At 31.7% G+C, this 13,741-nt stretch overlaps 2 protein-coding genes across 2 annotated transcripts in view; one reads left to right on the forward strand and one right to left on the reverse strand.

The window, feature by feature from the left end:
- The window catches only part of LOC124369273 (protein ERGIC-53), a 47,632-nt gene extending 39,862 nt beyond the window's left edge, over window positions 1-7,770 (reverse strand). The window contains 2 exon segments of the mRNA XM_046827185.1: window positions 5,148-5,204; window positions 7,387-7,770. Coding sequence (XP_046683141.1) covers window positions 5,148-5,204; window positions 7,387-7,549 — 220 coding nt within the window. The 5' untranslated portion in view covers window positions 7,550-7,770.
- A 3,454-nt stretch (window positions 7,771-11,224) lies between these two features.
- Window positions 11,225-13,741, forward strand: part of LOC124369274 (cell division cycle-associated protein 7-like) — a 72,828-nt gene continuing 70,311 nt past the window's right edge. Inside the window, exon 1 of the mRNA XM_046827187.1 lies at window positions 11,225-11,516. Coding sequence (XP_046683143.1) covers window positions 11,442-11,516 — 75 coding nt within the window. The 5' untranslated portion in view covers window positions 11,225-11,441. The remainder of the gene's footprint in view (window positions 11,517-13,741) is intronic.

The following is a 13,741-nucleotide window of genomic DNA, read 5'->3' on the forward strand; positions in this document are numbered from 1 at the left end:
ATTTTATAGTTAATACAGTGCAACTTGGATAATTTGGATGTTTAAAATTTAAAATCTTGGATAATTAGAGCTTTTCATTAACCCTTCAACGTGGGAATTTCCAACAGAGACATTTTGTTTAGTATTTATTGTAGTGTAAATGCTTTTTACAATTCTTTAAAGCTATCATTATGGTCATGATTCAATAATAAATGCCTTGTAGAATTTTACACAACATAAATAAAGTGGTCTTTTTTTAGTTGTAAAAATAAAAACAGAAAACGAGTGTTTGTATATGGTACACTTGGTTGTATATGGTTTTGTACGCTTATATAAGAAAATCACTTATTCTCCTCACCTTTAATCCAAGCTAACCACTGTTAATTTAAGGTGGGCCCTCCCACTGGCTTTACTACAGACGAGTGACCCTCATAAGTGTACAACAGACCGCAAAAATCGATAATGTCAGATGCAGGAATCGAATGAGAGTAACGTCTTAAACCACACAGCCAGAATTTAAGCTGCGATTGCATTTGTCGCATTTTGTGAAACGAGCCGAGAAAATACTACAAGCGAGAAAGAACTATCCGCAAAAGAGAATATCGCATTTTGAAAATCAGTTTATAGCATTAAAAATATTGTTTTTTAATGATACTATAAGATCATACATCTTTTCATCACATTTAATTTCAAGTATATAAAATATTAGACACTGTGCGGCGCCGCAGTGGTTGGAAGACACTTGCCTATTCTCAGATCAAAAAGTATAGATACCCAAGGTTGAACTTTAACCACAAACTAACTAATACAGCTTAAATTATGGGAGTTACATTAAACTTGAGATTGTTTATTTCTGCATCTAGACATATAAAGCGAATTATTTACAACCAAGTTTTGTACCTGTAAGAATGAAAGAAAAGGTACCGATTTTGGCACTTTACTACTAAACTGCGATTTTGAAAGTTAAATGATTTATTGTTAAACCTGCCATTGGAGGCCTAGAGCTCATATGAAAAAAGCTGATGGGAAATGGTCTGATATATTAAAATAATATTTAATTTATTACGACTCCTTCTTGCACTTAACCCTTTTACTGCTAAGGGGTCTGGTGCATTGCCAACCCAAGAGTGCTAAGCATTTCAGGGCATAAATGCAGAGTTTTAGTAAATTCCTTACTATTTCCTTAATTGAGGTCATATCTTGTTACTTTTTTTTTGTATTGAAGATAAATAACCGATAAACAGAAATAAATACAAAAAAGTACATTTGTACATATTTGGATTGTTATAAAAAAATTTTTCTTTATAATGTAAATAATTATTTTATTTATAATATTTGTTTTCACTTTGGTGTACAATTTTAGTATGTAAACAATTTTATATTATTTTTATGATGCTACCATCGGAAAGAGCAACTAAAACTAAACAAATTCTATATATTTTATTTTATTTTTACACAACAAATAAGAAGTGTGGGTGAAAAATATAATATGTTGTCCACGCCAAATTTTGCCCTACATGTAAGTTAATGTTTGAAAGGCTCAAGAAAAATGTAATACACTTACTATTATTAGCATAAATACTTTATTAACTTTAGTATTATTTATAAAAGAAGAAATTAATCACAGTTAACACTTTCTTTACCTAAATAATGGTTTTATTCAGTAATAAAACTATAAAAAAATGTGAAGTAACTCATCATAACCCGCAATGTTCTTATTAGACATAGTTTGTAACTTAGTAAAATATAATACACACGGAAAACACAAATGAAAAATGAAGTAATGCAATGATTTGGAATACTAATGAAGTAGTATTTCACAATTATAACACAATTTAATGGATAAAATAAGATAAAACAGAGTAAACAAAGCACAGCGTCCGTTTGCTCGCAACGTAAACATCCGAACTGACCTTCTTTTTATTTCACGTCGAAGACATATAAACAGCTGGTCGTCGGCAATCAAATATACAAATATCGTTACTCTATGGCTTTTGGATGAACTAACATCATTTGCAGCCAGTAACTTGCATAAACTGAACCAATACATATAAAAATACGCTGCGTTTACAACGTCTAGCACTTTTAGACATAAACGCACTAAAAGGGTTAAGGGCGCAAATGGACCGTGCATGATCGTCGCAACATCACCTTCGACACCTGGCGGTCCACACGTTACAACGAGCATGCCCCAGCCATGGAAAATTAACAAAATCTATTTAACGAAGTTAAAGTGATGTTAAAAACTATTGTTTTAAATTGTGTTTACAAAAATTAAATTGCCTTTAATACAAAAATAATGACAATAAGCTCAATAACCTGACCAGTGCAGAGTTTTTTTAACCGAACCAGGTTGAGAATGAAAGTTTAAATGGTTTACAAACAACTAGTTCGAAAACTAAATCCATATAATACAAAAATTCTAAAACTAAATACTTTTGTACAAATCTTGTATAAAACTTGGGTCTTAATAGGGTTACAAGTTTTCCTGGTTATGAATGTTCAAAATTGTAATTTGGTTGTAAATCACCAAATGAGGTACTATTTTCCATTCTTACCAACATATAAATTAAAATTTATTGTCTGTAAACAATTTAATTTATGTCGAGACACAAAAATAAATACGCTATATTTTAATTTAACTCCCGTAATTTTCACTGAACTAGTTAGCTTGTGACTGACGTTCAAACTAGGTTATCTATACTTTTTGATGGGAGAGTAGTATCCAACAAACTCCATGACAAACGTCCATGACTGTTGCTATGGCAGCGGTGCTGATTCGCCGTGGCCGACACATACGAACAAAAACAAACGGTGTACGCTTCTAAATGTCTTGTCTTTTCATCTGTAACTAGTACTGGAGATTTATTGAGGTTATGTTATAGTCTGATTTTATTTTGAAATGACAGACATTCGTAAAAGGTTAAGTATAACCAATTTAAACAATTTGTTCATAATCTCTATTGAAGGTAATAATAAAAAACAATCCATTTCAGTGAGGTTGAACACTGGTGTTTACAAAACAAAGAAGACTACAGATTGAATTATGTTGGTAGCGTCTAATTCATTTTTTTAAAGATAAATTGATGTCAAAAGTAATTTTTTTTAATAAAAAAACCATACTATTTAATTTAATTTAGTATTATAAATTAAGAGTAGACTTTTTGTTTTTTGTATATTTTACAAAAAAATTAAATTTTATTTTCTAACTATGCGGTTTTTAATAAAACCTTTAAAAATTGTAATTATTGAGGTTCTAAATATACAACTATATATCTCCTGCAGAATATCATTGCTAATAATAAGTGCTACAAGACAAATATGTTTGCTAAAATGTCTGAAGAGCTTGTAGCATTTGTGCTAAGAAAATTTTCATCCACGCTTAAACCCTACACACAACCATCCTGATTTGATGTCTCGAGTGTGCAATAACTCACTTAGGATACACAATTTTACTGTTCGAGTCGGCACTAAACCTTATGTTCACGTGAAACCACTGCAGTCAGTCTCTGTTGTCTCATGAAACCACATTGAAGGGTTAATGTCACGTAGTTTATTAGCAGTAGTGTCTGTGCCACTCATCTTTCAGTAATTTTCTGAAGTATGGTTTTATATCTGACACTATTAAGTTGTTATGAGAAAAGAATTCCACTGCTTCTCTTGTAGCTCTGTCGGCCAACTCGTTCCCAGTTATTCCTGCATGTCGTAGTACCCACATTAGGACAACCTTGACATTTTTTTTTTCAAATCTGTCAAAAACATTTCTAATGCTACATAAAAGGATGTTTTCGGATAGATGTGTCCGCCATGCAGGTGGAGCACTCTAACAAATAGCATACCACTCCCAGATAGTGTAATTTTGTCCTAGTGTAACCCTTTATTCTTCGTTGACATGGTATGACAAAAGTAATCAAATTACTGCTGTATATTTATAAAGTTTAACCCTCCATCAGGCGCTTAAAATTAGAAACACCATCAGGCGCTCACGGAGGTTTCCTCCAGGTTAGCGAATAATGGATATCATAGTCGTTTAAACTGTTTTTATTTGTTTAAATATTCATACTGATTTAATTACAATGTAATATATTCATTTTTAGAAATTAAATAAAAATTACTCTCTTATATAATGAATTTTCCAAATAAGAAATTCAAAATCTTAAAAAATGTTATTGTATAATAACAACATGATTTATTTTAAGGAATAATGCAATTAATTGTAAAAATGTTTAACCTATTGTAATAATATATGGAAATTAACTTAGTTTTTAACTTCTTACAAAAACAACTTACTTCAATTCTTGAGATATTATACAATTGTAATTTCAATTATTACTCTGAAATCAAAATTTATTGTTTACTAAAATTTTTTTTACACACTACACAAAGTTTCAAAACATTTTCCTTCTGGTTCTTATAACGACAATGTTCACTCCTTAAAGAGTACTGGAATGTTCCCTAGCACACTGGTACTGTACTGACAAGTCTCTCGTCTTCATTCTCCATTTCACAAAATTCAAATAAAATATATATTGTAAAACTTAAAAAGAAACCATCACAGGTCACACATTTAGGCGCACACGGATTATTACTCCATAAAAACTAAACACAATAAGGTGCTCACGGAGATTTCGTTCAAGCACTACAAACACAACATCGGGCGCTCACGGAGGAATCGTCTAGTCTCGCACGGAAGTAGACCTCATACTGATAGATTTTGACAAAGATAAGTGGGAGGCTATTGTTTCGCTTCCCCGAAAGATGCTCATGAAGTACAATGCGGGAAACGACTGCCGACATCAGAAAAGTAGTATTATTTTTAATAATAAAAAATACACGGAGGAAAACTGCGTTTAGCGCCCGATGTAGGGTTAATTCAGTAGATCACACAGGTAATACCATAATACCATGTTCACTTTTGTTTGATTCCATCCTAGATGGGTAAATATGTATTCAAAGCAAGTTAGAACTCTAGGCTCTACTCACTGTTGATGGCAGCGTTCAACATATATCATCTTGTAACACACTGAGGTCGATGAGCAGATTTAAATTTAGAATACAATTTTCACATAGTTATGGATACAATTTCTGTTTTCATATAAAAATGTTCTAAATAAATAAAACCTAAAAAGATGAAAAAAGAGACCTATTATTAAATCTTAGACACTCACCCTTTTGACTTCTAAGAGATGGTGCCACTCGCACATTCTGAGAACTAGCAATGGCATCTGGAAAACATCAATAAAGTATTATTGATATTGTACAAATAGAAACAATAATACCATAACCAGTTTATAACCTCATGGTTCATGTTCGGAATCCATGTATAGCTTTAAAAGAATGTTGTTCTGAAATATAATTGTGAACTCTGTAGAAAAATAAGCAATTAATTTAAATATAAATATGGAAAATAAAGACACAATATTTACACTTGACTATCATTTATAATAATATGATTCATTTTAAGAAATGCTCCTTAGATATTGAATATAGAGAAAGTTGTGTCAGGAGTAGGATACTACTATCAAATCAAAAGTGTAGATGTTTTAGGAGCATTTTCATTTGAGATTGAAAACAACAACTAGACAAATATTTATTGTTTGTAGTTTAAGATTTTTATAATTATAGCTATTTATTTGTCTAATTAATTAAGTTTTAATTTAAATATCAACAGTTTGATATAAATATCAATGCCAATAAATAGCAAAGGTAGAAGCATATGCTATCAATGAATTTATTACAGGATCAATTTTGCAAATGTACAGTATTATGTCTTTTAACAAACACATATAATTTAAATAAATATAGACATAGAAACTATTAAATATTGCAGTACAGAAAATTAAATTAAGATGCTTTATATAAATGAACAAATTTTTAATTCTCAAACAAATTTTTATCTTTCACTCTTGTACTTTTTAAAAATTACAAAGTATATTCCTGAAGTGAGAACCATCAACTTATATTTTAACATTTCCCGGTATTAACACATTTTCACATATGCAGAACCACTGGAATTATTATTTTGATTCATTAATCGTTAGCCAGCCATTGAATACAGATTGCAATGTTTACAATTATAAAGTTTTCCATGCTTACTATAAAGAATGTGCTATGATTACATTTTTCTGAGTAAAAGGATCTTTAGCAGTTGAAATTCATCACGAGTTGTGCTTAGTACATGAATTACAAAAGAAAGAAAGATCAACAAAGTGTTAAGACTTTAAATTTGGATGTATCTTGATGTATTAAGAAATTCTATCCAGTACCACCTAGAATTACAAGCTCAGAATCACAACCCCTCAGTCAAGCACATACGGGGTTAACCTTAGGAAATGACTTACTGGAATCTAAATATAAAGTTATGCCATATGGAATCAGTAAACGCTAACGTAAGTAATTTTTGAAAAATAAGATGATTAGGGACTGATAAGCAACGCTAAAGAAATTAGTTCTGCTCAAAGGAGGTGAAAGTTCTCACCCCCAAAAACAATAGAATCTTAAAAAATAATATAATAGATTTCATAAAGAAGGCATGCTAAACGATTTTGTCTACATGTTTTTACATTATTTCTACAAGCCAGTTATTGGCTGAGTGTTAGCGAAGCCCTAGGCCTATGACTCGTGGGGCTGGAAAATTCATATCTATCTTTGTCAGTTTGTCTATTTACACAATATCTTGAAAACAAACTGGTCCACAGACTTAAAACTGTGCATGAAGCTTCATTTCTATATGGCTTTCACATGTGACATATTCACAAGTCACATGTAGCCTAACTAATCCAGCACATGCAACACAATCCTTTGGTGACTTGGTATGTAGCTTAAAGTAAAACAAAACATTTTTACTTATATTATTTAAACACTAATAAGAAACCAAATTTAATGAAACAAAATTTGACTGCATCATGTGGCAAGATATCTCAAGAATGATTTCATAAGTAGAAATTTTACATACAACTTCTACATAGATAAAAATGAGTTCCTCTAACCATGGAATTCAGCATTGTAGAAGCCTATCACTCAATATGCTGACATAATTTATTTATTATTTGCTGGGGGATGTACAAATTTATTTGCCATATGATTGCCACTTGATATTTTGCATTGAGACCTAGCAAAGCCTATTACACAAGACATAGTGTTGCCTTGTAGGCCTAGGATTCATATAGCTTTGTTTCATAACAAAAGGAAAGACTAATACTAGTTGCTTTGAGTAAATGTATGAATAATACTACTTAAGCATGGTAAAATTCCTGAATTGTGTATGGAAGGTAAGATATACCACAGACAACTTGGATAATTATACAACACAAAACAAATGGTTAAGCTATCAAATGAATGATGATCATAGGCCAAATCTTAACCTCAAACACATTTGCACCACTTAATTTGTTATTAAATACTTACTTCCACCATACTCCCAAAAAGGTACTTTGCCATCTTTTTGAGCGAGGTAAGGAGGTTTAAAACTATACTTGTACTCGAATCTTTGAAATGCGGTATTACTTAAAAATCCACGTACTAGAAAACATAAAACTATACTGTACAGCCACCTTACTTCTGCAGCCATCTTAGATAAATACTACGAGTTCTTCGTTGAAATTAAATTTAATGTACGATATATTAATTCACAGTCAAAATAAGTTTAAGTTATGCTCACACTTCCACATGGATTACGTTTCCATATCAATTCAAAGCAAAGTAATATGCAACGACTGAAGTCTAAGCTGTGCTATCATGCGTATACGTAAACGTAGAGGCCTAGATGATGTTGACAGTGCCAACTAAACAACTTGGTTTGCTCTGATTGGTAAAACAAAAAAACTGTGTACAAATTCTGCTGTCAGCGATAAAGAGAAACCAACAGGTTTGTTAAAGTGTGTTAATTATTGTGATATGACGTGTATATTAGAATAATGACAATTCATAAATCAGATGACAAAATTGACCAATAGCTACAAGATTCTAAATTTTTGAAATTAAAAGAATTAAGACAATCACAGGACTGTTGGACAGAAGTGACTACTTCTTATAACGGGCTGTGAATGAATATCTTAAAATGTACGTTTGCTAATTATTAAATAGTTATTTTATTTAGTTTTAAAATAATTTAATACTTTAAAAATATTAAAATGTAAAAGTTTTATATTTTCTATTAACTATAGGTATACATATTTTGTACATTTCGAATGTTACAATGATCCCTGACTTCTAAATATTAAAGTAATAAATATTAATACATTTTCATTATTATCGTTTATGTTAGTTTCAATATCCGTTTTCAGACCAGATGTTTATAAAACGATTTATTTACATTTCATTAAGGTACCATTCTACTTAGAAAGGATGTGGAAGATACAATTACACATTTAAAATTATACAATATACAGGTTGAACCTGTTAAGTGTTAATTTGTTTTTTTATAAAACATTATCTTGTTGTTCATACAGTTACCAGATGTCATAAGGCACATTTGTGTGTACTAATAAGCCTGGTGAATGTAAAGCTACAAATTTGCTGTTGTGTTACATCTCGACCAGCATCAAAGTAAAAAAAAATGCTCATATAATACCAGGTAGCTCACAGGGCGCTTTGGACGACGCGACGATTAGATTTTTTAGTGTAGGTCGGTGGGGTAAACTTTATTATCACATACAAATATACAAATCCGTGCGACACCATTGCAGTGTGTTCCCAAGCTGATTCTCACATGAGTGATCCAGGTTAGACACAAAGTACGATTTTATGTGGAATTTACATATAGGTATAAAGTGTTGGAATGGTGTTAAAGCTAACACTGCTCGTTTTTATGGACCTACACTGTTTCGTTAATGCAGGTACATTCGTACTATTGAACAAATGAGAGTCGAATAAATGCTATGCATGATTTAGTTCAAAACTTGTAGACAGGTTACCAAAGAGGTGTTTAAAACCAATGTGAAATATTTTAAAGCCTCTTCTGAATTAAAACCACAAAACGATAAGATATAAATAAGTGGTTTAGAAGCTAAAACATGTATTTAAAATCAAAAGCTTGATTGGTCCATAGTTGTGAATACTCTTTGTTTGAGAAACGGGTCATCATAAGATGACCAAAGTGGTAATATTTTTTCATTATTCTGTATGGTAATTAGCTACGTTCCAACACAGCTGAGATCTCCGGAAGTCATTGTTTCCCTTGTAGTGAAGTCAACTTATGTTTTCTCTCACAGACATTACTTTCCTTAAGTAAACTATTCGTTTCCGAAGTAAACATCTTTTTCCATGTATAAATAATTGAAATTCTCAGTTTAGCCACCAACAGCACTAATGATTTTTTTTTGTAAAATGATGAGAGAAAGCAGCAAATTTTGTTAATTTAAAATTTTAATTAACTAATTGTGTGATGATTTTTTTAAACATAGTTGTTGCTGGATTATGTTAGATAATATTTTAAAAGATTTCTTGTGATCTTTTGTAACGTAATGAAAAGCATCGGCCAATACTCGTATGGAACGTTTTATTGCGGGGCTCGATAGCATCTCCCACGAGAGGTAACTTTTGAGACTAGTATTGAAATGTACTATATTTTCAGCCTATAAAAGTGGTGAAGTATGTTCAGCCTATGTTCTTTAAAAGTAGATGTAATAACTATTGAATAAAGCGTAATATTAAGGAAGGAAATTTAATTTTCTAACAAAGGGAATAAACAAGAGTTAGTAGTGGAAAAGCAAAGATTTATTTTAATTTAGTTTTGAGCTATTGGTAAATCTGATATTTGAAAAAAAAAAAAAAAAAAATTCGTTGTATCTCAACCTTAAAATGTAACTTTCACGTAGATTGTTCTCTAGTAGAAGTAACTACTTAGTAGATTCTACTTTTGTCCCGGGCTGACTTGAAACTAGCTCTTGTTTATTTACTTGACAAATAGTTATTTCTAAGCCTAAACACTAGATTTTACTGAGCAGAATCTACTTTTTATTCAATTCACCCAATATGACAAAAAAGTAAATTTTTAACTCCAAGATTCCTAAAAATGTGTATTTGATGTATATTTTCTAAGCGAGAGCCTCTAGATTCTTGATTACCCGCAGGATGAGTAATCAATACCCCCTAGTCTCCCCGGTAGTAACATAAATAATAGTGATGGTGAATCCACTCTTGAATTAAATATTATACATAATTGGCTGGTACTTTACCCTTATATGCTTGATTTGAATACTTAATACTGTTGAATCATTTCAACGCACTACATTTAAAAGCCGAACTCAGGAAGTTCTTTGGGATGGAATGTAAAGTAAACTTTAAACTGGAAAACCCTTTCCTTTTAACATATAACCTTAAAGAAAATTATATAAGTATTTTGAGAGAGTTAGTACTATACGTTAAACACATTAACTTATACAACATCCTTGAGAAAATATAAAACACACACACACACAAACACAATTTCAATAAACATTGAATCACAAAAAGTACTTGCTCCGCCGGGACTTTTTGAATAGCAAGTACTTTTTTGGTGATTCAATGTTTATTGAAATTAAATTAGGCTACTGCCATTTATACCAATTTCATGAAACTTATATATATATATATATATATATATATATATATATATATATATATATATATATATATATATATATATATATATATATATATATACACACACACACACACACAATTAGTTCCAGTCTTAGCACTTAAAAACAAGCAACACTATAGGTAGGAACACCTGAACTGACACGAATCAAATATTTTAGTTAATGTATTTATTACTTACAAAATATATACAACCTAATTGATAGGGCCTGTTTAATATTTTTTTAAATCATTTCATTGTTTTAATTGATCATTAACTACAATGTGCACTAACAGTCTATTGTATCATTCAAATAGCCTGTTGAAGGAATTTATGATTGTTAAAAGTTCCAAAGTGCCCTCTAAGCAAGAAGACAGTAAAGTAAGTTAAGTATTAACTTTATTAGTAAGTAAAGTAAAGACAGTAAAGTACATGAATTTACCAACAATTGTTTAATTCCCTACAAAATTTGTGTAAATTTTTCATGCGTGACTTCGTCTCAGAACATACAGAAATTCACTAAAGTTTAAATTTAAAGATATTTAATACCATATGATTTTGAATTGTAGTACCATCACTTAACCATCCAAATACCGGTTTATTTCCCAGACATTTCCGCCCGCTCTGTAACGGTTATAATTTGTGATTACCAATGAGAAGCGTTCCCGCTATTTCACTTTTGTGGACCATTCAGGCAATCACTTCTTGACCATTATCATTCTGTAGTTCAGTTCGTGGATGTGTAGGGTTTCCTTTTCTTTTCTTTCTGATTGTATCCGTTGTTCCTTAAATTAACTACAATTGTGGCGATTAAGTAATTGTATAATTTGTAATTTCATAAACGTTTTACAATTGACTTAAATTACCTTAATTACTTTAATTTCTACTAAACCTTTATAAAATGAGTGATTTAGAGCCGGAGGTTTGTGAATATGAACTCCTACGGCTAAAAAATGTCGAAGAAAATTTGAAGAAGGTAAGTAATCTCTATCTAAGATATTGTCTATAACTTGTCCTTAATTTTCAACTTTGACATACTATATCACACACGCACAACCTGTTGAGTGCTATAACACATTGGCTATGTAATAAAAAGTTAAATAATTAGACTATGAAATTTGATGTAATGTACAATTTTAAACGAAATTGAAGTAAGCTAGGCTAAATTAATTAAATATTACCTAGAAAAATGTTGCTTTCCATACTTTCAGCTCTATGGTAGGAATGACAATAACAGCTGAAGCGGCAATCATCTTTTGACTATCCTTATCAAAAGTATTTGCATAAAATGAAATGGTAACAATCTGCTGCTACTAGAAGTTTGCATAAGAAACCACAATCTCTTCACCATGTATTTTGGGGATTATAACATTCATTATAGTTATTTTTTCTTTGTCATGAAATCAGTGATTTGTCCATCATTGTTGTAAAGGCTTTTTACATTGGTGTCCGTGAACAAGAAAGGAAAAACATCGAGTAGAATTTATTGTAATAAAGTAATTCGGTATTTTTGAGTTAAAGGCCGACCTGACAAATGACGAATTTGACATTATTAACGTATTCTGCTCATCCTCTTGAAGCAAAATATATATGGTCTTAGGTGGTGCAAATGAAAAATTAGATGATTATAGGAGGTATATTCATAAATAGTAAAGTTTTTAATGTACTGTTTGTGTGCTGTGTCTGGATATCTGTTTACTTACTATTTCCGGCTGGGACTGATAGCTTATCTTTTATCTGGGTGCCCTGGGGCTGAAGTCAGTGCTTCACAAGATATTTATGTGATAAATCTTAAGATCAGCGACTACCGCTCCGATCGCCGTAATTTTTTTCATATTAACACAGGTTAACGTAATTTCACCGAAAAAAAAAATAGTCCTGATTGTCGCCGTGGCCGTTTATCCCCCGCTGATGGCCGGAGGCACTCGTCTCAACTCGATAACAAGTAATTAATTTGTAGCTTGTCTTCGTTGGAAGCGCGTTGTGTGCACAAAACACGTTAATAACACGCTTTTCATCAAACAAACATGCTTCGAAGAATAGCGTGTGACAAAAACCATCGCACGCCATGTCAACAACTTCACTAATTATTCCTTGTCCATGTGGGTATGTTTGTTGATGTCTGGCGGTCAATCGAAGCCGTCCTATAGGTCACGTGATCTGCCCGGCCAATCGGAAACTTTCCTGTTTGTCACGTGACTACTGTTAACTCATCAAAACGACCATGGTCGGCCATTGTTTTTAGTTTGATAGTCAAAAATCTTGTTATATGTGTTTTGTATTGCCAACATTGTACTGCTGAAAAACGGGTTTTTATATGTTGAGCGACAATCAGGACTATTTTTTTTTTTTTTTCAGTGAAATTACGTTAACCTGTGTTAGTATGCAAAAAATTACAGCGATCAGAGCGGTAGTCGCTGATCTTAATATTTACCTATTATGTACTGTAGTGCAGATCGAGTAAGTCGATCATGGATCAACCATTAGTTTGACGAATCATAGTGAATTGTATGTGTCTGAGTGTTTTGTCGGACACAAATGTTAAGAGTTTACGTTTTGACTGAAACAAGATTATTTCCTTTTTAATATAACATGAAATTTTTAATAATGAGTGTATTTGTTTGTTATTCGGTTACGTATTGTTTTAAACCAGGAGACTTTCGTAAAAGTGGTAAAAATAAAATTTTAAAAATCTGTTTGGGCAGGTTCCTTTTTTGGAAAGAACACGCTAAGACATATTTTGGTTTGGTGACCACTTGTTGCATTTGAAGCCACCAAGACAACGCTATATTTCGTTGGAGTTTGGTGTTTCTGCACATTCTGTGGTGGACTGGTATTCTTTCTGACACGATGTATATTTCCATCACATTTCAACAACGTCAAAGAAAATTAGTGTGGTCCTCTGACAGTCGTTGAAATTGATGAGTCCAAATTTGGAAGGAGAAAACACAATCGCAGCAGAAGAATTCAGGGACAGTGGGTTTTTGGGGGAATCGAAAAGCAAAGCAGTGATTCCTTCCTTGTTCATGTTGAACAGCGTGACAGGGACACCCTCCTTGACATAATTAAAGAATGGGTTCTGCCAGGTACAACAATTATTAGCGACTGTTGGAAGACCTACAACTGTCTTGGTGACGAGGGATTCAGGCACTTCTCTGTCAATCATTCAATTAATTTTATTGATCTTGATACTGGTGCACA

Source organism: Homalodisca vitripennis, chromosome X, assembly GCF_021130785.1.
Source record: "Homalodisca vitripennis isolate AUS2020 chromosome X, UT_GWSS_2.1, whole genome shotgun sequence".
Taxonomy (NCBI): Eukaryota; Metazoa; Arthropoda; class Insecta; order Hemiptera; family Cicadellidae; genus Homalodisca; species Homalodisca vitripennis.